The sequence below is a fragment of the Zonotrichia leucophrys genome, chromosome Z (genome assembly GCF_028769735.1).
Source record: "Zonotrichia leucophrys gambelii isolate GWCS_2022_RI chromosome Z, RI_Zleu_2.0, whole genome shotgun sequence".
Taxonomy (NCBI): Eukaryota; Metazoa; Chordata; class Aves; order Passeriformes; family Passerellidae; genus Zonotrichia; species Zonotrichia leucophrys.
In genome coordinates this window covers 7,732,830-7,753,072 of record NC_088200.1, presented here as the reverse complement: position 1 = coordinate 7,753,072, position 20,243 = coordinate 7,732,830, and the positions used below count along the sequence as shown (strand labels likewise).

Below are 20,243 nucleotides of genomic sequence, written 5' to 3'. Positions count from 1 at the left end.
GTGCGGAATCGCCATTCCTGGTGGTTTTGGTGCTGTTCTATGGTTAGGGCTCCCCAGCAGTGGTGGAGAGGGGCGAGCAACGTGACCTTGTGTTCCTGGCTTTGTGCGAATGTTTGACAGTGTCGCGCATGACATCCTCGTCTGTGCGTCAGAGAGGCATGGATTGGATGGATGGAGCAAGGTGTGGTTAAAGCAGATGAGGTGCAACGGTGCTCTTCAGCGGCCTGCGGGTGTTTATCTTTTTGGTGCTGTTTGGTGGTGTTGGCCAAAGACTGGCAGTGTTTGTGCTCAGAGGCTGGTGCAGGATGCTGCTTGGGCAGGGGCCATGGAGAAGAGTGGTCGGGGGCTGTTTGGAGCAGGGCTTGGAGTGTGTGTTGGGTGGAGATGGCTTTCCCCGGTGGCAAAGAGTGGTTGCAGTGCTGGAGAGAGGAGAGGCAGTGGGAAGTGTTTTGTCATAAGTCTTTATTTGTCGTGGCACAAACAAGTGAAGAGGTAGAAAAATAAATACATAAATAATGAGATAAATTATATAAATAAAGAAATAAGTAAACATATCAGTCTATAAATAAGTGGAGGAAGTCTTTTGTGGTTCTGAGTAGGAGCAGCCGAATGGCTGGAGATGCAGCGGTTGAAGGCTGCGGGTGCCGTGCGGCTGCCTCAGGGCTGCGTGCGGTGCCAGGTGAGAGGAGGCCCAGGTGGGGTTGGAGGTGGCTTTGGGGCGTAGGTGTGTCTGGGTGTGTGGGTGTTGGCGCTAGCGGCGCATGGTGCGTGTGAGGTTGTGGAGGTGCTGTAGAGAGGCACGAGCTTCGAGGCGGACGTGGTCCCAGGCGCAGGCGCTGTGGTTGTGGGCGTGCAGGAAGAGGTGGATGTCCCTGAAGTACTTGTTGATGGCGAGCAGCGGGTTGCGTGGTCCTTTGAAGGGCGCGGCGTTGTCGGGGAGGCATTGCTCCAGGTGGTGGATGTGGTGCTGCAGCTTGTTGAGGAGGTGGTTGCGAGCGTGGCTGGGCCAGTGCTGGCGGGTGCTGTTGGAGCTGAGGGTGTGGAAGAGGTGCTGCAGGATGCGCAGGGCGGTGGCGGCGGCTTGGTGCGGCTGCAGGTTGTTGTGGAGCAGGCTGGCGGGGAAGAAGGGCGGCTCTGTCAGGTGGCAGGGCTGTGTGTGGCCGACAGCCATGTCCTGGAGGAGGCGGAGAGCGTCGCCGGGGAAGGTGTCCTCGTGCGTCCAGAGGTGTTGGCAGGCCAGGCTGCTGGCCAGAGCGGTGAGGAGGAGCAGGAGCGCCGGGGCGGCGTGCGGCAGGCGTGGCGCTGAGGCTGTGGGCGCCGGCATGGTGAGTCTGCGGGCGCTGTTGGGTGCTGCTGGGCAGGAGGAGCCTGGTGAGGCTGGCTGGTGCTGCTGGTGGCTGTGCTTGGGGTGCCTCCGGGTGCGGGGCTTTGTATGCAAGGCAGCTTTCCCTTCATCGCTTTCTGATTGTCCGGAGTTTCTGCCTGTAGTTTCCAGTCTCTACTGGTGGCTGTATTGGTTTTGGGGAAGTGTTTGGTTGGGGTGTCCGTGGTTGGGGATTGTGGTGGCAGCGGTGTGCCGGGCTTGTGAAAGTTCTGGCTGGGAGACGTCGTGGTCAGGTGCGGTGGAGAGGGCTCTTGGCTGTTCCCTTTCACCTGCCGGGCCAGCTGTGCGGTGCGTGCTGTGGTGCTGAGTCTGTCTTTGCGCCCAGGCATGCTTTCCACCTGCAAAGCCCTGCTGGTGGCTGTGGTCACTTTTCCTTTCACTTGGTGGCTTGCCTTTATTTTCATCTGCGCCACCGTTTTCCTTTTGTGGTTGCAAGGGGCGTGCGGTGATGTCAGTGGGCGGGCGCTGGCGTTTCCCCTCCTGCGGTCAATGGCCTGAGGCGGTGGCAGTGTTCAAGGGGCTGTGTGTGCACGTGGGCCTTGGAGGCCTGAGTGTGTCCTTGCACGGAGGCAGGTGCTTCTGCTGCTGTGTGTTAGGGAGGAGCCGGCACCAAGGCAGGCAAGGAAGGCTCAGTGGAGAAGTTGGTGCCAGGGAAGGGCTTTGCCCTTTCTGTTGTGCTTGCTGCCGTGGCTGTGGCCCTGAAGCAAGGGTCCGCTTTGGAGATGCATGCCTGAGTGGATGAGGCGGCCACAGGGCCAAAGAGCACTGTCCCCCATGAAAGCAATGGTGGTGTGTTTTGGCATTGCCAGAGCCCTTTCCTGCAAGAGTGTGTCCTGTTCAGGGCTCGTTAGTCCGTGAGAGGTGTGGCATCCTTGGAGGGGATGGCTCTGAAGAGGCACAGGAGTCTAGAGGACATCAGGTGTGAGCAAGGCTGCGGGGGCTGGACTTCTGTGGCTGGAGTAGTGAAGGTTTGCCAGTAGTTTCAGATGCCTTTCCAAAAGCGCCCAAAAGCTGGGGAGTAGTGGAGAGGCGTTTGGGGTGTGCAGAGATGTGCATTGGCATGATCACCCTGGCCTCGTGGATTATGGTCGGATGGTTGCTAGGAGCGGATCATGGGATTTGAAGGTTCTGTGCCTTTGGGCCAAAGAGGCTGTGGGGGGGAGTGGGTGTTTGTAGCCTTGTGTGTCAGCGCTCTCCAGGCACGCTGCTGAAGTCGCACAAGGCGAATGCTGAGAGCCCTGCCTGAAGAATGGAGACCCCAGGCCAGTGTAGGAGAGGGTGGAGTTTGAGACCCTCTTAGCAACCTGAATGTGTCCAAGTGGATGACACATGAGGAGGCGAATGCATGAGTCCAGAGGGAACTTTGAGGTGGAGTTGGTAGGCCAATGTGGATAGGTTTTGAAACCTGGTGTCTGTCAGTGGAAGTGCCCAAGAAGTGGGAGATGAGAAATAGAACTCCCTGTCTTAGACAGGGAAAAGCAGAAGAGTGTGGGAGCTCCGGAGCAGTGAGGCTGAGCTCTGTGTCGGGCAAGAAGATGAGGCTGCTTCTGCGGGAGACTATGCTAAGGCCAGTGGAGAAGCAAGGGGTGATTGGGAGCAGGGAGCATGGCATTCCAAAGTGCGGAATCGCCATTCCTGGTGGTTTTGGTGCTGTTCTATGGTTAGGGCTCCCCAGCAGTGGTGGAGAGGGGCGAGCAACGTGACCTTGTGTTCCTGGCTTTGTGCGAATGTTTGACAGTGTCGCGCATGACATCCTCGTCTGTGCGTCAGAGAGGCATGGATTGGATGGATGGAGCAAGGTGTGGTTAAAGCAGATGAGGTGCAACGGTGCTCTTCAGCGGCCTGCGGGTGTTTATCTTTTTGGTGCTGTTTGGTGGTGTTGGCCAAAGACTGGCAGTGTTTGTGCTCAGAGGCTGGTGCAGGATGCTGCTTGGGCAGGGGCCATGGAGAAGAGTGGTCGGGGGCTGTTTGGAGCAGGGCTTGGAGTGTGTGTTGGGTGGAGATGGCTTTCCCCGGTGGCAAAGAGTGGTTGCAGTGCTGGAGAGAGGAGAGGCAGTGGGAAGTGTTTTGTCATAAGTCTTTATTTGTCGTGGCACAAACAAGTGAAGAGGTAGAAAAATAAATACATAAATAATGAGATAAATTATATAAATAAAGAAATAAGTAAACATATCAGTCTATAAATAAGTGGAGGAAGTCTTTTGTGGTTCTGAGTAGGAGCAGCCGAATGGCTGGAGATGCAGCGGTTGAAGGCTGCGGGTGCCGTGCGGCTGCCTCAGGGCTGCGTGCGGTGCCAGGTGAGAGGAGGCCCAGGTGGGGTTGGAGGTGGCTTTGGGGCGTAGGTGTGTCTGGGTGTGTGGGTGTTGGCGCTAGCGGCGCATGGTGCGTGTGAGGTTGTGGAGGTGCTGTAGAGAGGCACGAGCTTCGAGGCGGACGTGGTCCCAGGCGCAGGCGCTGTGGTTGTGGGCGTGCAGGAAGAGGTGGATGTCCCTGAAGTACTTGTTGATGGCGAGCAGCGGGTTGCGTGGTCCTTTGAAGGGCGCGGCGTTGTCGGGGAGGCATTGCTCCAGGTGGTGGATGTGGTGCTGCAGCTTGTTGAGGAGGTGGTTGCGAGCGTGGCTGGGCCAGTGCTGGCGGGTGCTGTTGGAGCTGAGGGTGTGGAAGAGGTGCTGCAGGATGCGCAGGGCGGTGGCGGCGGCTTGGTGCGGCTGCAGGTTGTTGTGGAGCAGGCTGGCGGGGAAGAAGGGCGGCTCTGTCAGGTGGCAGGGCTGTGTGTGGCCGACAGCCATGTCCTGGAGGAGGCGGAGAGCGTCGCCGGGGAAGGTGTCCTCGTGCGTCCAGAGGTGTTGGCAGGCCAGGCTGCTGGCCAGAGCGGTGAGGAGGAGCAGGAGCGCCGGGGCGGCGTGCGGCAGGCGTGGCGCTGAGGCTGTGGGCGCCGGCATGGTGAGTCTGCGGGCGCTGTTGGGTGCTGCTGGGCAGGAGGAGCCTGGTGAGGCTGGCTGGTGCTGCTGGTGGCTGTGCTTGGGGTGCCTCCGGGTGCGGGGCTTTGTATGCAAGGCAGCTTTCCCTTCATCGCTTTCTGATTGTCCGGAGTTTCTGCCTGTAGTTTCCAGTCTCTACTGGTGGCTGTATTGGTTTTGGGGAAGTGTTTGGTTGGGGTGTCCGTGGTTGGGGATTGTGGTGGCAGCGGTGTGCCGGGCTTGTGAAAGTTCTGGCTGGGAGACGTCGTGGTCAGGTGCGGTGGAGAGGGCTCTTGGCTGTTCCCTTTCACCTGCCGGGCCAGCTGTGCGGTGCGTGCTGTGGTGCTGAGTCTGTCTTTGCGCCCAGGCATGCTTTCCACCTGCAAAGCCCTGCTGGTGGCTGTGGTCACTTTTCCTTTCACTTGGTGGCTTGCCTTTATTTTCATCTGCGCCACCGTTTTCCTTTTGTGGTTGCAAGGGGCGTGCGGTGATGTCAGTGGGCGGGCGCTGGCGTTTCCCCTCCTGCGGTCAATGGCCTGAGGCGGTGGCAGTGTTCAAGGGGCTGTGTGTGCACGTGGGCCTTGGAGGCCTGAGTGTGTCCTTGCACGGAGGCAGGTGCTTCTGCTGCTGTGTGTTAGGGAGGAGCCGGCACCAAGGCAGGCAAGGAAGGCTCAGTGGAGAAGTTGGTGCCAGGGAAGGGCTTTGCCCTTTCTGTTGTGCTTGCTGCCGTGGCTGTGGCCCTGAAGCAAGGGTCCGCTTTGGAGATGCGTGCCTGAGTGGATGAGGTGGCCACAGGGCCAAAGAGCACTGTCCCCCATGAAAGCAATGGTGGTGTGTTTTGGCATTGCCAGAGCCCTTTCCTGCAAGAGTGTGTCCTGTTCAGGGCTCGTTAGTCCGTGAGAGGTGTGGCATCCTTGGAGGGGATGGCTCTGAAGAGGCACAGGAGTCTAGAGGACATCAGGTGTGAGCAAGGCTGCGGGGGCTGGACTTCTGTGGCTGGAGTAGTGAAGGTTTGCCAGTAGTTTCAGATGCCTTTCCAAAAGCGCCCAAAAGCTGGGGAGTAGTGGAGAGGCGTTTGGGGTGTGCAGAGATGTGCATTGGCATGATCACCCTGGCCTCGTGGATTATGGTCGGATGGTTGCTAGGAGCGGATCATGGGATTTGAAGGTTCTGTGCCTTTGGGCCAAAGAGGCTGTGGAGAGGAGTGGGTGTTTGTAGCCTTGTGTGTCAGCGCTCTCCAGGCACGCTGCTGAAGTCGCACAAGGCGAATGCTGAGAGCCCTGCCTGAAGAATGGAGACCCCAGGCCAGTGTAGGAGAGGGTGGAGTTTGAGACCCTCTTAGCAACCTGAATGTGTCCAAGTGGATGACACATGAGGAGGCGAATGCATGAGTCCAGAGGGAACTTTGAGGTGGAGTTGGTAGGCCAATGTGGATAGGTTTTGAAACCTGGTGTCTGTCAGTGGAAGTGCCCAAGAAGTGGGAGATGAGAAATAGAACTCCCTGTCTTAGACAGGGAAAAGCAGAAGAGTGTGGGAGCTCCGGAGCAGTGAGGCTGAGCTCTGTGTCGGGCAAGAAGATGAGGCTGCTTCTGCGGGAGACTATGCTAAGGCCAGTGGAGAAGCAAGGGGTGATTGGGAGCAGGGAGCATGGCATTCCAAAGTGCGGAATCGCCATTCCTGGTGGTTTTGGTGCTGTTCTATGGTTAGGGCTCCCCAGCAGTGGTGGAGAGGGGCGAGCAACGTGACCTTGTGTTCCTGGCTTTGTGCGAATGTTTGACAGTGTCGCGCATGACATCCTCGTCTGTGCGTCAGAGAGGCATGGATTGGATGGATGGAGCAAGGTGTGGTTAAAGCAGATGAGGTGCAACGGTGCTCTTCAGCGGCCTGCGGGTGTTTATCTTTTTGGTGCTGTTTGGTGGTGTTGGCCAAAGACTGGCAGTGTTTGTGCTCAGAGGCTGGTGCAGGATGCTGCTTGGGCAGGGGCCATGGAGAAGAGTGGTCGGGGGCTGTTTGGAGCAGGGCTTGGAGTGTGTGTTGGGTGGAGATGGCTTTCCCCGGTGGCAAAGAGTGGTTGCAGTGCTGGAGAGAGGAGAGGCAGTGGGAAGTGTTTTGTCATAAGTCTTTATTTGTCGTGGCACAAACAAGTGAAGAGGTAGAAAAATAAATACATAAATAATGAGATAAATTATATAAATAAAGAAATAAGTAAACATATCAGTCTATAAATAAGTGGAGGAAGTCTTTTGTGGTTCTGAGTAGGAGCAGCCGAATGGCTGGAGATGCAGCGGTTGAAGGCTGCGGGTGCCGTGCGGCTGCCTCAGGGCTGCGTGCGGTGCCAGGTGAGAGGAGGCCCAGGTGGGGTTGGAGGTGGCTTTGGGGCGTAGGTGTGTCTGGGTGTGTGGGTGTTGGCGCTAGCGGCGCATGGTGCGTGTGAGGTTGTGGAGGTGCTGTAGAGAGGCACGAGCTTCGAGGCGGACGTGGTCCCAGGCGCAGGCGCTGTGGTTGTGGGCGTGCAGGAAGAGGTGGATGTCCCTGAAGTACTTGTTGATGGCGAGCAGCGGGTTGCGTGGTCCTTTGAAGGGCGCGGCGTTGTCGGGGAGGCATTGCTCCAGGTGGTGGATGTGGTGCTGCAGCTTGTTGAGGAGGTGGTTGCGAGCGTGGCTGGGCCAGTGCTGGCGGGTGCTGTTGGAGCTGAGGGTGTGGAAGAGGTGCTGCAGGATGCGCAGGGCGGTGGCGGCGGCTTGGTGCGGCTGCAGGTTGTTGTGGAGCAGGCTGGCGGGGAAGAAGGGCGGCTCTGTCAGGTGGCAGGGCTGTGTGTGGCCGACAGCCATGTCCTGGAGGAGGCGGAGAGCGTCGCCGGGGAAGGTGTCCTCGTGCGTCCAGAGGTGTTGGCAGGCCAGGCTGCTGGCCAGAGCGGTGAGGAGGAGCAGGAGCGCCGGGGCGGCGTGCGGCAGGCGTGGCGCTGAGGCTGTGGGCGCCGGCATGGTGAGTCTGCGGGCGCTGTTGGGTGCTGCTGGGCAGGAGGAGCCTGGTGAGGCTGGCTGGTGCTGCTGGTGGCTGTGCTTGGGGTGCCTCCGGGTGCGGGGCTTTGTATGCAAGGCAGCTTTCCCTTCATCGCTTTCTGATTGTCCGGAGTTTCTGCCTGTAGTTTCCAGTCTCTACTGGTGGCTGTATTGGTTTTGGGGAAGTGTTTGGTTGGGGTGTCCGTGGTTGGGGATTGTGGTGGCAGCGGTGTGCCGGGCTTGTGAAAGTTCTGGCTGGGAGACGTCGTGGTCAGGTGCGGTGGAGAGGGCTCTTGGCTGTTCCCTTTCACCTGCCGGGCCAGCTGTGCGGTGCGTGCTGTGGTGCTGAGTCTGTCTTTGCGCCCAGGCATGCTTTCCACCTGCAAAGCCCTGCTGGTGGCTGCGGTCACTTTTCCTTTCACTTGGTGGCTTGCCTTTATTTTCATCTGCGCCACCGTTTTCCTTTTGTGGTTGCAAGGGGCGTGCGGTGATGTCAGTGGGCGGGCGCTGGCGTTTCCCTCCTGCGGTCAATGGCCTGAGGCGGTGGCAGTGTTCAAGGGGCTGTGTGTGCACGTGGGCCTTGGAGGCCTGAGTGTGTCCTTGCACGGAGGCAGGTGCTTCTGCTGCTGTGTGTTAGGGAGGAGCCGGCACCAAGGCAGGCAAGGAAGGCTCAGTGGAGAAGTTGGTGCCAGGGAAGGGCTTTGCCCTTTCTGTTGTGCTTGCTGCCGTGGCTGTGGCCCTGAAGCAAGGGTCCGCTTTGGAGATGCGTGCCTGAGTGGATGAGGCGGCCACAGGGCCAAAGAGCACTGTCCCCCATGAAAGCAATGGTGGTGTGTTTTGGCATTGCCAGAGCCCTTTCCTGCAAGAGTGTGTCCTGTTCAGGGCTCGTTAGTCCGTGAGAGGTGTGGCATCCTTGGAGGGGATGGCTCTGAAGAGGCACAGGAGTCTAGAGGACATCAGGTGTGAGCAAGGCTGCGGGGTGGACTTCTGTGGCTGGAGTAGTGAAGGTTTGCCAGTAGTTTCAGATGCCTTTCCAAAAGCGCCCAAAAGCTGGGGAGTAGTGGAGAGGCGTTTGGGGTGTGCAGAGATGTGCATTGGCATGATCACCCTGGCCTCGTGGATTATGGTCGGATGGTTGCTAGGAGCGGATCATGGGATTTGAAGGTTCTGTGCCTTTGGGCCAAAGAGGCTGTGGAGAGGAGTGGGTGTTTGTAGCCTTGTGTGTCAGCGCTCTCCAGGCACGCTGCTGAAGTCGCACAAGGCGAATGCTGAGAGCCCTGCCTGAAGAATGGAGACCCCAGGCCAGTGTAGGAGAGGGTGGAGTTTGAGACCCTCTTAGCAACCTGAATGTGTCCAAGTGGATGACACATGAGGAGGCGAATGCATGAGTCCAGAGGGAACTTTGAGGTGGAGTTGGTAGGCCAATGTGGATAGGTTTTGAAACCTGGTGTCTGTCAGTGGAAGTGCCCAAGAAGTGGGAGATGAGAAATAGAACTCCCTGTCTTAGACAGGGAAAAGCAGAAGAGTGTGGGAGCTCCGGAGCAGTGAGGCTGAGCTCTGTGTCGGGCAAGAAGATGAGGCTGCTTCTGCGGGAGACTATGCTAAGGCCAGTGGAGAAGCAAGGGGTGATTGGGAGCAGGGAGCATGGCATTCCAAAGTGCGGAATCGCCATTCCTGGTGGTTTTGGTGCTGTTCTATGGTTAGGGCTCCCCAGCAGTGGTGGAGAGGGGCGAGCAACGTGACCTTGTGTTCCTGGCTTTGTGCGAATGTTTGACAGTGTCGCGCATGACATCCTCGTCTGTGCGTCAGAGAGGCATGGATTGGATGGATGGAGCAAGGTGTGGTTAAAGCAGATGAGGTGCAACGGTGCTCTTCAGCGGCCTGCGGGTGTTTATCTTTTTGGTGCTGTTTGGTGGTGTTGGCCAAAGACTGGCAGTGTTTGTGCTCAGAGGCTGGTGCAGGATGCTGCTTGGGCAGGGGCCATGGAGAAGAGTGGTCGGGGGCTGTTTGGAGCAGGGCTTGGAGTGTGTGTTGGGTGGAGATGGCTTTCCCCGGTGGCAAAGAGTGGTTGCAGTGCTGGAGAGAGGAGAGGCAGTGGAAGTGTTTTGTCATAAGTCTTTATTTGTCGTGGCACAAACAAGTGAAGAGGTAGAAAAATAAATACATAAATAATGAGATAAATTATATAAATAAAGAAATAAGTAAACATATCAGTCTATAAATAAGTGGAGGAAGTCTTTTGTGGTTCTGAGTAGGAGCAGCCGAATGGCTGGAGATGCAGCGGTTGAAGGCTGCGGGTGCCGTGCGGCTGCCTCAGGCTGCGTGCGGTGCCAGGTGAGAGGAGGCCCAGGTGGGGTTGGAGGTGGCTTTGGGGCGTAGGTGTGTCTGGGTGTGTGGGTGTTGGCGCTAGCGGCGCATGGTGCGTGTGAGGTTGTGGAGGTGCTGTAGAGAGGCACGAGCTTCGAGGCGGACGTGGTCCCAGGCGCAGGCGCTGTGGTTGTGGGCGTGCAGGAAGAGGTGGATGTCCCTGAAGTACTTGTTGATGGCGAGCAGCGGGTTGCGTGGTCCTTTGAAGGGCGCGGCGTTGTCGGGGAGGCATTGCTCCAGGTGGTGGATGTGGTGCTGCAGCTTGTTGAGGAGGTGGTTGCGAGCGTGGCTGGGCCAGTGCTGGCGGGTGCTGTTGGAGCTGAGGGTGTGGAAGAGGTGCTGCAGGATGCGCAGGGCGGTGGCGGCGGCTTGGTGCGGCTGCAGGTTGTTGTGGAGCAGGCTGGCGGGGAAGAAGGGCGGCTCTGTCAGGTGGCAGGGCTGTGTGTGGCCGACAGCCATGTCCTGGAGGAGGCGGAGAGCGTCGCCGGGGAAGGTGTCCTCGTGCGTCCAGAGGTGTTGGCAGGCCAGGCTGCTGGCCAGAGCGGTGAGGAGGAGCAGGAGCGCCGGGGCGGCGTGCGGCAGGCGTGGCGCTGAGGCTGTGGGCGCCGGCATGGTGAGTCTGCGGGCGCTGTTGGGTGCTGCTGGGCAGGAGGAGCCTGGTGAGGCTGGCTGGTGCTGCTGGTGGCTGTGCTTGGGGTGCCTCCGGGTGCGGGGCTTTGTATGCAAGGCAGCTTTCCCTTCATCGCTTTCTGATTGTCCGGAGTTTCTGCCTGTAGTTTCCAGTCTCTACTGGTGGCTGTATTGGTTTTGGGGAAGTGTTTGGTTGGGGTGTCCGTGGTTGGGGATTGTGGTGGCAGCGGTGTGCCGGGCTTGTGAAAGTTCTGGCTGGGAGACGTCGTGGTCAGGTGCGGTGGAGAGGGCTCTTGGCTGTTCCCTTTCACCTGCCGGGCCAGCTGTGCGGTGCGTGCTGTGGTGCTGAGTCTGTCTTTGCGCCCAGGCATGCTTTCCACCTGCAAAGCCCTGCTGGTGGCTGTGGTCACTTTTCCTTTCACTTGGTGGCTTGCCTTTATTTTCATCTGCGCCACCGTTTTCCTTTTGTGGTTGCAAGGGGCGTGCGGTGATGTCAGTGGGCGGGCGCTGGCGTTTCCCCTCCTGCGGTCAATGGCCTGAGGCGGTGGCAGTGTTCAAGGGGCTGTGTGTGCACGTGGGCCTTGGAGGCCTGAGTGTGTCCTTGCACGGAGGCAGGTGCTTCTGCTGCTGTGTGTTAGGGAGGAGCCGGCACCAAGGCAGGCAAGGAAGGCTCAGTGGAGAAGTTGGTGCCAGGGAAGGGCTTTGCCCTTTCTGTTGTGCTTGCTGCCGTGGCTGTGGCCCTGAAGCAAGGGTCCGCTTTGGAGATGCGTGCCTGAGTGGATGAGGCGGCCACAGGGCCAAAGAGCACTGTCCCCCATGAAAGCAATGGTGGTGTGTTTTGGCATTGCCAGAGCCCTTTCCTGCAAGAGTGTGTCCTGTTCAGGGCTCGTTAGTCCGTGAGAGGTGTGGCATCCTTGGAGGGGATGGCTCTGAAGAGGCACAGGAGTCTAGAGGACATCAGGTGTGAGCAAGGCTGCGGGGTTGGACTTCTGTGGCTGGAGTAGTGAAGGTTTGCCAGTAGTTTCAGATGCCTTTCCAAAAGCGCCCAAAAGCTGGGGAGTAGTGGAGAGGCGTTTGGGGTGTGCAGAGATGTGCATTGGCATGATCACCCTGGCCTCGTGGATTATGGTCGGATGGTTGCTAGGAGCGGATCATGGGATTTGAAGGTTCTGTGCCTTTGGGCCAAAGAGGCTGTGGGGAGGAGTGGGTGTTTGTAGCCTTGTGTGTCAGCGCTCTCCAGGCACGCTGCTGAAGTCGCACAAGGCGAATGCTGAGAGCCCTGCCTGAAGAATGGAGACCCCAGGCCAGTGTAGGAGAGGGTGGAGTTTGAGACCCTCTTAGCAACCTGAATGTGTCCAAGTGGATGACACATGAGGAGGCGAATGCATGAGTCCAGAGGGAACTTTGAGGTGGAGTTGGTAGGCCAATGTGGATAGGTTTTGAAACCTGGTGTCTGTCAGTGGAAGTGCCCAAGAAGTGGGAGATGAGAAATAGAACTCCCTGTCTTAGACAGGGAAAAGCAGAAGAGTGTGGGAGCTCCGGAGCAGTGAGGCTGAGCTCTGTGTCGGGCAAGAAGATGAGGCTGCTTCTGCGGGAGACTATGCTAAGGCCAGTGGAGAAGCAAGGGGTGATTGGGAGCAGGGAGCATGGCATTCCAAAGTGCGGAATCGCCATTCCTGGTGGTTTTGGTGCTGTTCTATGGTTAGGGCTCCCCAGCAGTGGTGGAGAGGGGCGAGCAACGTGACCTTGTGTTCCTGGCTTTGTGCGAATGTTTGACAGTGTCGCGCATGACATCCTCGTCTGTGCGTCAGAGAGGCATGGATTGGATGGATGGAGCAAGGTGTGGTTAAAGCAGATGAGGTGCAACGGTGCTCTTCAGCGGCCTGCGGGTGTTTATCTTTTTGGTGCTGTTTGGTGGTGTTGGCCAAAGACTGGCAGTGTTTGTGCTCAGAGGCTGGTGCAGGATGCTGCTTGGGCAGGGGCCATGGAGAAGAGTGGTCGGGGGCTGTTTGGAGCAGGGCTTGGAGTGTGTGTTGGGTGGAGATGGCTTTCCCCGGTGGCAAAGAGTGGTTGCAGTGCTGGAGAGAGGAGAGGCAGTGGGAAGTGTTTTGTCATAAGTCTTTATTTGTCGTGGCACAAACAAGTGAAGAGGTAGAAAAATAAATACATAAATAATGAGATAAATTATATAAATAAAGAAATAAGTAAACATATCAGTCTATAAATAAGTGGAGGAAGTCTTTTGTGGTTCTGAGTAGGAGCAGCCGAATGGCTGGAGATGCAGCGGTTGAAGGCTGCGGGTGCCGTGCGGCTGCCTCAGGCTGCGTGCGGTGCCAGGTGAGAGGAGGCCCAGGTGGGGTTGGAGGTGGCTTTGGGGCGTAGGTGTGTCTGGGTGTGTGGGTGTTGGCGCTAGCGGCGCATGGTGCGTGTGAGGTTGTGGAGGTGCTGTAGAGAGGCACGAGCTTCGAGGCGGACGTGGTCCCAGGCGCAGGCGCTGTGGTTGTGGGCGTGCAGGAAGAGGTGGATGTCCCTGAAGTACTTGTTGATGGCGAGCAGCGGGTTGCGTGGTCCTTTGAAGGGCGCGGCGTTGTCGGGGAGGCATTGCTCCAGGTGGTGGATGTGGTGCTGCAGCTTGTTGAGGAGGTGGTTGCGAGCGTGGCTGGGCCAGTGCTGGCGGGTGCTGTTGGAGCTGAGGGTGTGGAAGAGGTGCTGCAGGATGCGCAGGGCGGTGGCGGCGGCTTGGTGCGGCTGCAGGTTGTTGTGGAGCAGGCTGGCGGGGAAGAAGGGCGGCTCTGTCAGGTGGCAGGGCTGTGTGTGGCCGACAGCCATGTCCTGGAGGAGGCGGAGAGCGTCGCCGGGGAAGGTGTCCTCGTGCGTCCAGAGGTGTTGGCAGGCCAGGCTGCTGGCCAGAGCGGTGAGGAGGAGCAGGAGCGCCGGGGCGGCGTGCGGCAGGCGTGGCGCTGAGGCTGTGGGCGCCGGCATGGTGAGTCTGCGGGCGCTGTTGGGTGCTGCTGGGCAGGAGGAGCCTGGTGAGGCTGGCTGGTGCTGCTGGTGGCTGTGCTTGGGGTGCCTCCGGGTGCGGGGCTTTGTATGCAAGGCAGCTTTCCCTTCATCGCTTTCTGATTGTCCGGAGTTTCTGCCTGTAGTTTCCAGTCTCTACTGGTGGCTGTATTGGTTTTGGGGAAGTGTTTGGTTGGGGTGTCCGTGGTTGGGGATTGTGGTGGCAGCGGTGTGCCGGGCTTGTGAAAGTTCTGGCTGGGAGACGTCGTGGTCAGGTGCGGTGGAGAGGGCTCTTGGCTGTTCCCTTTCACCTGCCGGGCCAGCTGTGCGGTGCGTGCTGTGGTGCTGAGTCTGTCTTTGCGCCCAGGCATGCTTTCCACCTGCAAAGCCCTGCTGGTGGCTGTGGTCACTTTTCCTTTCACTTGGTGGCTTGCCTTTATTTTCATCTGCGCCACCGTTTTCCTTTTGTGGTTGCAAGGGGCGTGCGGTGATGTCAGTGGGCGGGCGCTGGCGTTTCCCCTCCTGCGGTCAATGGCCTGAGGCGGTGGCAGTGTTCAAGGGGCTGTGTGTGCACGTGGGCCTTGGAGGCCTGAGTGTGTCCTTGCACGGAGGCAGGTGCTTCTGCTGCTGTGTGTTAGGGAGGAGCCGGCACCAAGGCAGGCAAGGAAGGCTCAGTGGAGAAGTTGGTGCCAGGGAAGGGCTTTGCCCTTTCTGTTGTGCTTGCTGCCGTGGCTGTGGCCCTGAAGCAAGGGTCCGCTTTGGAGATGCGTGCCTGAGTGGATGAGGCGGCCACAGGGCCAAAGAGCACTGTCCCCCATGAAAGCAATGGTGGTGTGTTTTGGCATTGCCAGAGCCCTTTCCTGCAAGAGTGTGTCCTGTTCAGGGCTCGTTAGTCCGTGAGAGGTGTGGCATCCTTGGAGGGGATGGCTCTGAAGAGGCACAGGAGTCTAGAGGACATCAGGTGTGAGCAAGGCTGCTGGGGTTGGACTTCTGTGGCTGGAGTAGTGAAGGTTTGCCAGTAGTTTCAGATGCCTTTCCAAAAGCGCCCAAAAGCTGGGGAGTAGTGGAGAGGCGTTTGGGGTGTGCAGAGATGTGCATTGGCATGATCACCCTGGCCTCGTGGATTATGGTCGGATGGTTGCTAGGAGCGGATCATGGGATTTGAAGGTTCTGTGCCTTTGGGCCAAAGAGGCTGTGGAGAGGAGTGGGTGTTTGTAGCCTTGTGTGTCAGCGCTCTCCAGGCACGCTGCTGAAGTCGCACAAGGCGAATGCTGAGAGCCCTGCCTGAAGAATGGAGACCCCAGGCCAGTGTAGGAGAGGGTGGAGTTTGAGACCCTCTTAGCAACCTGAATGTGTCCAAGTGGATGACACATGAGGAGGCGAATGCATGAGTCCAGAGGGAACTTTGAGGTGGAGTTGGTAGGCCAATGTGGATAGGTTTTGAAACCTGGTGTCTGTCAGTGGAAGTGCCCAAGAAGTGGGAGATGAGAAATAGAACTCCCTGTCTTAGACAGGGAAAAGCAGAAGAGTGTGGGAGCTCCGGAGCAGTGAGGCTGAGCTCTGTGTCGGGCAAGAAGATGAGGCTGCTTCTGCGGGAGACTATGCTAAGGCCAGTGGAGAAGCAAGGGGTGATTGGGAGCAGGGAGCATGGCATTCCAAAGTGCGGAATCGCCATTCCTGGTGGTTTTGGTGCTGTTCTATGGTTAGGGCTCCCCAGCAGTGGTGGAGAGGGGCGAGCAACGTGACCTTGTGTTCCTGGCTTTGTGCGAATGTTTGACAGTGTCGCGCATGACATCCTCGTCTGTGCGTCAGAGAGGCATGGATTGGATGGATGGAGCAAGGTGTGGTTAAAGCAGATGAGGTGCAACGGTGCTCTTCAGCGGCCTGCGGGTGTTTATCTTTTTGGTGCTGTTTGGTGGTGTTGGCCAAAGACTGGCAGTGTTTGTGCTCAGAGGCTGGTGCAGGATGCTGCTTGGGCAGGGGCCATGGAGAAGAGTGGTCGGGGGCTGTTTGGAGCAGGGCTTGGAGTGTGTGTTGGGTGGAGATGGCTTTCCCCGGTGGCAAAGAGTGGTTGCAGTGCTGGAGAGAGGAGAGGCAGTGGAAAGTGTTTTGTCATAAGTCTTTATTTGTCGTGGCACAAACAAGTGAAGAGGTAGAAAAATAAATACATAAATAATGAGATAAATTATATAAATAAAGAAATAAGTAAACATATCAGTCTATAAATAAGTGGAGGAAGTCTTTTGTGGTTCTGAGTAGGAGCAGCCGAATGGCTGGAGATGCAGCGGTTGAAGGCTGCGGGTGCCGTGCGGCTGCCTCAGGGCTGCGTGCGGTGCCAGGTGAGAGGAGGCCCAGGTGGGGTTGGAGGTGGCTTTGGGGCGTAGGTGTGTCTGGGTGCGTGGGTGTTGGCGCTAGCGGCGCATGGTGCGTGTGAGGTTGTGGAGGTGCTGTAGAGAGGCACGAGCTTCGAGGCGGACGTGGTCCCAGGCGCAGGCGCTGTGGTTGTGGGCGTGCAGGAAGAGGTGGATGTCCCTGAAGTACTTGTTGATGGCGAGCAGCGGGTTGCGTGGTCCTTTGAAGGGCGCGGCGTTGTCGGGGAGGCATTGCTCCAGGTGGTGGATGTGGTGCTGCAGCTTGTTGAGGAGGTGGTTGCGAGCGTGGCTGGGCCAGTGCTGGCGGGTGCTGTTGGAGCTGAGGGTGTGGAAGAGGTGCTGCAGGATGCGCAGGGCGGTGGCGGCGGCTTGGTGCGGCTGCAGGTTGTTGTGGAGCAGGCTGGCGGGGAAGAAGGGCGGCTCTGTCAGGTGGCAGGGCTGTGTGTGGCCGACAGCCATGTCCTGGAGGAGGCGGAGAGCGTCGCCGGGGAAGGTGTCCTCGTGCGTCCAGAGGTGTTGGCAGGCCAGGCTGCTGGCCAGAGCGGTGAGGAGGAGCAGGAGCGCCGGGGCGGCGTGCGGCAGGCGTGGCGCTGAGGCTGTGGGCGCCGGCATGGTGAGTCTGCGGGCGCTGTTGGGTGCTGCTGGGCAGGAGGAGCCTGGTGAGGCTGGCTGGTGCTGCTGGTGGCTGTGCTTGGGGTGCCTCCGGGTGCGGGGCTTTGTATGCAAGGCAGCTTTCCCTTCATCGCTTTCTGATTGTCCGGAGTTTCTGCCTGTAGTTTCCAGTCTCTACTGGTGGCTGTATTGGTTTTGGGGAAGTGTTTGGTTGGGGTGTCCGTGGTTGGGGATTGTGGTGGCAGCGGTGTGCCGGGCTTGTGAAAGTTCTGGCTGGGAGACGTCGTGGTCAGGTGCGGTGGAGAGGGCTCTTGGCTGTTCCCTTTCACCTGCCGGGCCAGCTGTGCGGTGCGTGCTGTGGTGCTGAGTCTGTCTTTGCGCCCAGGCATGCTTTCCACCTGCAAAGCCCTGCTGGTGGCTGTGGTCACTTTTCCTTTCACTTGGTGGCTTGCCTTTATTTTCATCTGCGCCACCGTTTTCCTTTTGTGGTTGCAAGGGGCGTGCGGTGATGTCAGTGGGCGGGCGCTGGCGTTTCCCCTCCTGCGGTCAATGGCCTGAGGCGGTGGCAGTGTTCAAGGGGCTGTGTGTGCACGTGGGCCTTGGAGGCCTGAGTGTGTCCTTGCACGGAGGCAGGTGCTTCTGCTGCTGTGTGTTAGGGAGGAGCCGGCACCAAGGCAGGCAAGGAAGGCTCAGTGGAGAAGTTGGTGCCAGGGAAGGGCTTTGCCCTTTCTGTTGTGCTTGCTGCCGTGGCTGTGGCCCTGAAGCAAGGGTCCGCTTTGGAGATGCGTGCCTGAGTGGATGAGGCGGCCACAGGGCCAAAGAGCACTGTCCCCCATGAAAGCAATGGTGGTGTGTTTTGGCATTGCCAGAGCCCTTTCCTGCAAGAGTGTGTCCTGTTCAGGGCTCGTTAGTCCGTGAGAGGTGTGGCATCCTTGGAGGGGATGGCTCTGAAGAGGCACAGGAGTCTAGAGGACATCAGGTGTGAGCAAGGCTGCGGGGGCTGGACTTCTGTGGCTGGAGTAGTGAAGGTTTGCCAGTAGTTTCAGATGCCTTTCCAAAAGCGCCCAAAAGCTGGGGAGTAGTGGAGAGGCGTTTGGGGTGTGCAGAGATGTGCATTGGCATGATCACCCTGGCCTCGTGGATTATGGTCGGATGGTTGCTAGGAGCGGATCATGGGATTTGAAGGTTCTGTGCCTTTGGGCCAAAGAGGCTGTGGAGAGGAGTGGGTGTTTGTAGCCTTGTGTGTCAGCGCTCTCCAGGCACGCTGCTGAAGTCGCACAAGGCGAATGCTGAGAGCCCTGCCTGAAGAATGGAGACCCCAGGCCAGTGTAGGAGAGGGTGGAGTTTGAGACCCTCTTAGCAACCTGAATGTGTCCAAGTGGATGACACATGAGGAGGCGAATGCATGAGTCCAGAGGGAACTTTGAGGTGGAGTTGGTAGGCCAATGTGGATAGGTTTTGAAACCTGGTGTCTGTCAGTGGAAGTGCCCAAGAAGTGGGAGATGAGAAATAGAACTCCCTGTCTTAGACAGGGAAAAGCAGAAGAGTGTGGGAGCTCCGGAGCAGTGAGGCTGAGCTCTGTGTCGGGCAAGAAGATGAGGCTGCTTCTGCGGGAGACTATGCTAAGGCCAGTGGAGAAGCAAGGGTGATTGGGAGCAGGGAGCATGGCATTCCAAAGTGCGGAATCGCCATTCCTGGTGGTTTTGGTGCTGTTCTATGGTTAGGGCTCCCCAGCAGTGGTGGAGAGGGGCGAGCAACGTGACCTTGTGTTCCTGGCTTTGTGCGAATGTTTGACAGTGTCGCGCACGACATCCTCGTCTGTGCGTCAGAGAGGCATGGATTGGATGGATGGAGCAAGGTGTGGTTAAAGCAGATGAGGTGCAACGGTGCTCTTCAGCGGCCTGCGGGTGTTTATCTTTTTGGTGCTGTTTGGTGGTGTTGGCCAAAGACTGGCAGTGTTTGTGCTCAGAGGCTGGTGCAGGATGCTGCTTGGGCAGGGGCCATGGAGAAGAGTGGTCGGGGGCTGTTTGGAGCAGGGCTTGGAGTGGGTGTTGGGTGGAGATGGCTTTCCCTGGTGGCAAAGAGTGGTTGCAGTGCTGGAGAGAGGAGAGGGAGTGGCAAGTGTTTTGTCATAAGTCTTTATTTGTCGTGGCACAAACAAGTGAAGAGGTAGAAAAATAAATACATAAATAATGAGATAAATTATATAAATAAAGAAATAAGTAAACATATCAGTCTATAAATAAGTGGAGGAAGTCTTTTGTGGTTCTGAGTAGGAGCAGCCGAATGGCTGGAGATGCAGCGGTTGAAGGCTGCGGGTGCCGTGCGGCTGCCTCAGGGCTGCGTGCGGTGCCAGGTGAGAGGAGGCCCAGGTGGGGTTGGAGGTGGCTTTGGGGCGTAGGTGTGTCTGGGTGTGTGGGTGTTGGCGCTAGCGGCGCATGGTGCGTGTGAGGTTGTGGAGGTGCTGTAGAGAGGCACGAGCTTCGAGGCGGACGTGGTCCCAGGCGCAGGCGCTGTGGTTGTGGGCGTGCAGGAAGAGGTGGATGTCCCTGAAGTACTTGTTGATGGCGAGCAGCGGGTTGCGTGGTCCTTTGAAGGGCGCGGCGTTGTCGGGGAGGCATTGCTCCAGGTGGTGGATGTGGTGCTGCAGCTTGTTGAGGAGGTGGTTGCGAGCGTGGCTGGGCCAGTGCTGGCGGGTGCTGTTGGAGCTGAGGGTGTGGAAGAGGTGCTGCAGGATGCGCAGGGCGGTGGCGGCGGCTTGGTGCGGCTGCAGGTTGTTGTGGAGCAGGCTGGCGGGGAAGAAGGGCGGCTCTGTCAGGTGGCAGGGCTGTGTGTGGCCGACAGCCATGTCCTGGAGGAGGCGGAGAGCGTCGCCGGGGAAGGTGTCCTCGTGCGTCCAGAGGTGTTGGCAGGCCAGGCTGCTGGCCAGAGCGGTGAGGAGGAGCAGGAGCGCCGGGGCGGCGTGCGGCAGGCGTGGCGCTGAGGCTGTGGGCGCCGGCATGGTGAGTCTGCGGGCGCTGTTGGGTGCTGCTGGGCAGGAGGAGCCTGGTGAGGCTGGCTGGTGCTGCTGGTGGCTGTGCTTGGGGTGCCTCCGGGTGCGGGGCTTTGTATGCAAGGCAGCTTTCCCTTCATCGCTTTCTGATTGTCCGGAGTTTCTGCCTGTAGTTTCCAGTCTCTACTGGTGGCTGTATTGGTTTTGGGGAAGTGTTTGGTTGGGGTGTCCGTGGTTGGGGATTGTGGTGGCAGCGGTGTGCCGGGCTTGTGAAAGTTCTGGCTGGGAGACGTCGTGGTCAGGTGCGGTGGAGAGGGCTCTTGGCTGTTCCCTTTCACCTGCCGGGCCAGCTGTGCGGTGCGTGCTGTGGTGCTGAGTCTGTCTTTGCGCCCAGGCATGCTTTCCACCTGCAAAGCCCTGCTGGTGGCTGTGGTCACTTTTCCTTTCACTTGGTGGCTTGCCTTTATTTTCATCTGCGCCACCGTTTTCCTTTTGTGGTTGCAAGGGGCGTGCGGTGATGTCAGTGGGCGGGCGCTGGCGTTTCCCCTCCTGCGGTCAATGGCCTGAGGCGGTGGCAGTGTTCAAGGGGCTGTGTGTGCACGTGGGCCTTGGAGGCCTGAGTGTGTCCTTGCACGGAGGCAGGTGCTTCTGCTGCTGTGTGTTAGGGAGGAGCCGGCACCAAGGCAGGCAAGGAAGGCTCAGTGGAGAAGTTGGTGCCAGGGAAGGGCTTTGCCCTTTCTGTTGTGCTTGCTGCCGTGGCTGTGGCCCTGAAGCAAGGGTCCGCTTTGGAGATGCGTGCCTGAGTGGATGAGGCGGCCACAGGGCCAAAGAGCACTGTCCCCCATGAAAGCAATGGTGGTGTGTTTTGGCATTGCCAGAGCCCTTTCCTGCAAGAGTGTGTCCTGTTCAGGGCTCGTTAGTCCG

At 58.5% G+C, this 20,243-nt stretch overlaps 8 protein-coding genes across 21 annotated transcripts in view; 1 reads left to right on the top strand and 7 right to left on the bottom strand.

The window, feature by feature from the left end:
* Positions 1 to 20,243, top strand: part of UBAP2 (ubiquitin associated protein 2) — a 119,843-nt gene that overhangs the window by 81,569 nt on the left and 18,031 nt on the right. The gene's annotated exons all lie outside the window — the stretch shown is intronic.
* On the bottom strand, positions 702 to 1,324 carry LOC135459318 (interferon-like). The gene has a single exon (XM_064735172.1). The coding sequence runs from the start codon at positions 1,322 to 1,324 to the stop codon at positions 752 to 754; it is 573 nt and encodes a 190-aa protein (XP_064591242.1). The 3' UTR covers positions 702 to 751.
* LOC135459317 (interferon-like) lies at positions 3,704 to 4,326 on the bottom strand. The gene has a single exon (XM_064735171.1). The coding sequence runs from the start codon at positions 4,324 to 4,326 to the stop codon at positions 3,754 to 3,756; it is 573 nt and encodes a 190-aa protein (XP_064591241.1). The 3' UTR covers positions 3,704 to 3,753.
* Positions 6,706 to 7,328, bottom strand: LOC135459316 (interferon-like). The gene has a single exon (XM_064735169.1). It carries the CDS (start codon positions 7,326 to 7,328, stop codon positions 6,756 to 6,758), a length of 573 nt encoding a protein of 190 aa, XP_064591239.1. The 3' UTR covers positions 6,706 to 6,755.
* On the bottom strand, positions 9,703 to 10,325 carry LOC135459312 (interferon-like). The gene has a single exon (XM_064735166.1). The coding sequence runs from the start codon at positions 10,323 to 10,325 to the stop codon at positions 9,753 to 9,755; it is 573 nt and encodes a 190-aa protein (XP_064591236.1). The 3' UTR covers positions 9,703 to 9,752.
* LOC135459314 (interferon-like) lies at positions 12,703 to 13,325 on the bottom strand. Its single transcript, XM_064735167.1, has one exon. The coding sequence runs from the start codon at positions 13,323 to 13,325 to the stop codon at positions 12,753 to 12,755; it is 573 nt and encodes a 190-aa protein (XP_064591237.1). The 3' UTR covers positions 12,703 to 12,752.
* Positions 15,755 to 16,327, bottom strand: LOC135459642 (interferon-like). Its single transcript, XM_064735875.1, has one exon. The coding sequence runs from the start codon at positions 16,325 to 16,327 to the stop codon at positions 15,755 to 15,757; it is 573 nt and encodes a 190-aa protein (XP_064591945.1).
* LOC135459801 (interferon-like) lies at positions 18,706 to 19,328 on the bottom strand. Its single transcript, XM_064736161.1, has one exon. The coding sequence runs from the start codon at positions 19,326 to 19,328 to the stop codon at positions 18,756 to 18,758; it is 573 nt and encodes a 190-aa protein (XP_064592231.1). The 3' UTR covers positions 18,706 to 18,755.